This window comes from Branchiostoma belcheri, unplaced genomic scaffold (assembly GCF_001625305.1).
Source record: "Branchiostoma belcheri isolate BF01 breed outbred unplaced genomic scaffold, Haploidv18h27 scaffold6, whole genome shotgun sequence".
In the NCBI taxonomy this organism is placed as follows: domain Eukaryota; kingdom Metazoa; phylum Chordata; class Leptocardii; order Amphioxiformes; family Branchiostomatidae; genus Branchiostoma; species Branchiostoma belcheri.
In genome coordinates this window covers 6,139,821-6,141,523 of record NW_017804242.1, presented here as the reverse complement: position 1 = coordinate 6,141,523, position 1,703 = coordinate 6,139,821, and the positions used below count along the sequence as shown (strand labels likewise).

Here is a 1,703-nt window from a genome sequence, read left to right as displayed (position 1 = left end):
AGGGTATATTATTACGTGGATACTGGATATATGTGGAGGGGGGGGGGGCAAAATGAACTGCTTCTAGGCTGGCCTAAAGTGCCCTGGGTGCCAAACTAGTATCGGGCCGTTAGCCGTTTTCCTTCGGCAGTCAAGAGCCCTTCGCCCGCCTATCTTAATTACCGCCACGGAGGAGTTGAGCCCAGGAGAATTTCTCCTAGTTTGGCACCTAGTTAGGCCTAAAGTCCCGGTACTAGGTACAGTGCAGATTCATAAAAGGCGCAAAACTGGGTCAGCATGTGCCGGCTTGTCGCTATGTACTGCCGCAAATTCACAATACCAGTTTTCTATTCCTGCATGTCGGCCAGTATTTTTTGGCCGGAATTTTTTTATTCGCCCGCACGCACTAGTTTGTGGGTCTTCATGAGGATGTCCTTCATAAAATTAAGTCGGTGTGGCCTAAGTACATATAATTGTGTATGTCATAAATTTTTCTAATGACTGCGACTTTATTGTCCCTCCCACACGTACATTTCAGATGGTGTGGGCAGACACCACCAAACTCGGCTGCGGCTGGACACAGTGTAGCGACATGGGCGGTATTCCTGCGGACTTTCTAGTCTGTTACTACTCTCCGGGGTAAGTCTAGTATTATTATGTTTACTGAAGGAAATCATATTGTTTTTGCTCAGTTTCTTCTTCCTCTTCTTCTCCAAACAGTGATCTCAATGACCGGAACCAATGTTGTCACCATGGTAACTAGTGTAGGGTTACATCATGTTGCAATTTTATAGCAGGAGGGATTTTACGGTAACTTACGGTATACATTTGGTCATTTTGCAACTGTTTTGTACGATTTCTGTGGTTGAAAACTTTTTTATAAACGGCCGAAAATTCATGCGCGCGCGGATGTCATCCATATAATCAAATCAACGTGGCCTTATTCAATCAATCAATCAATCAATCAACCAACCAACACTGTCTCACGTTAATTCCAGGGGGAACTACCAGCTCCACGGGTGGACACTGCCACCCTACACCCGCGGGACACCCTGTTCCGCCTGCGCCTCGGACGAGAAGTGTGAGGGCGGCAGTCTGTGTGGTAAGAGACGCTTCTGTGAAATCATGTTTTGGCGCCGTCTACATGTTTCTATCTGCCTGTTTGTTTGTTTGTTTGTTTGTTATTTGTTTGTTTGTCTGTCGCTAGCATTCAGAATCAATGTCTACCCGTGGGCATGTGTGTGTCTTTTTGTGTGTTGTATATGTGAACATGGATGGCATTCAGCACCAAGGACAAACATGTTTACCTGTGGGCATGTGTGTGCGTGTGTGTGTTAATGTGCGTGTATGTTGTACATATGTGTATGACATTCAGCACCAAGGATAGATATATTTACCTATGTGTATATATCTGTGTGTTTATATACATGGATGGCATTCAGCACCAAGGACAGATACATGTATGTTTACCTGTGGGCATATGTGTGTCTTTGTGTGTGTTGTATATGTGAACACGGATTGCATTCAGCACCAAGGACAGACATGTTACTTGTGGGCATATGTGTGTCTGTGTATGTGTATGTGTATGTCTGTGTGTGTGTGTGTGTGTGTGTGTGTGTGTGTGTGTGTGTGTGTGTGTGTGTGTGTGTGTGTGTGTGTGTCTGTGTGTGTGTGTGTGTGTGTGTGTGTGTCTGTGTGTGTGTTTGTGTGTGAGTGTGTGTGTG

General features: G+C 45.2%; 1 protein-coding gene across 1 annotated transcript in view; it reads left to right on the top strand.

The window, feature by feature from the left end:
* The first annotated feature begins 517 nt into the window (after nt 1-517).
* LOC109482434 overlaps nt 518-1,703 on the top strand; it is a 4,891-nt gene continuing 3,705 nt past the window's right edge. Inside the window, exons 1-2 of the mRNA XM_019785141.1 lie at nt 518-618; nt 978-1,081. Coding sequence (XP_019640700.1) covers nt 518-618; nt 978-1,081 — 205 coding nt within the window. The remainder of the gene's footprint in view (nt 619-977; nt 1,082-1,703) is intronic.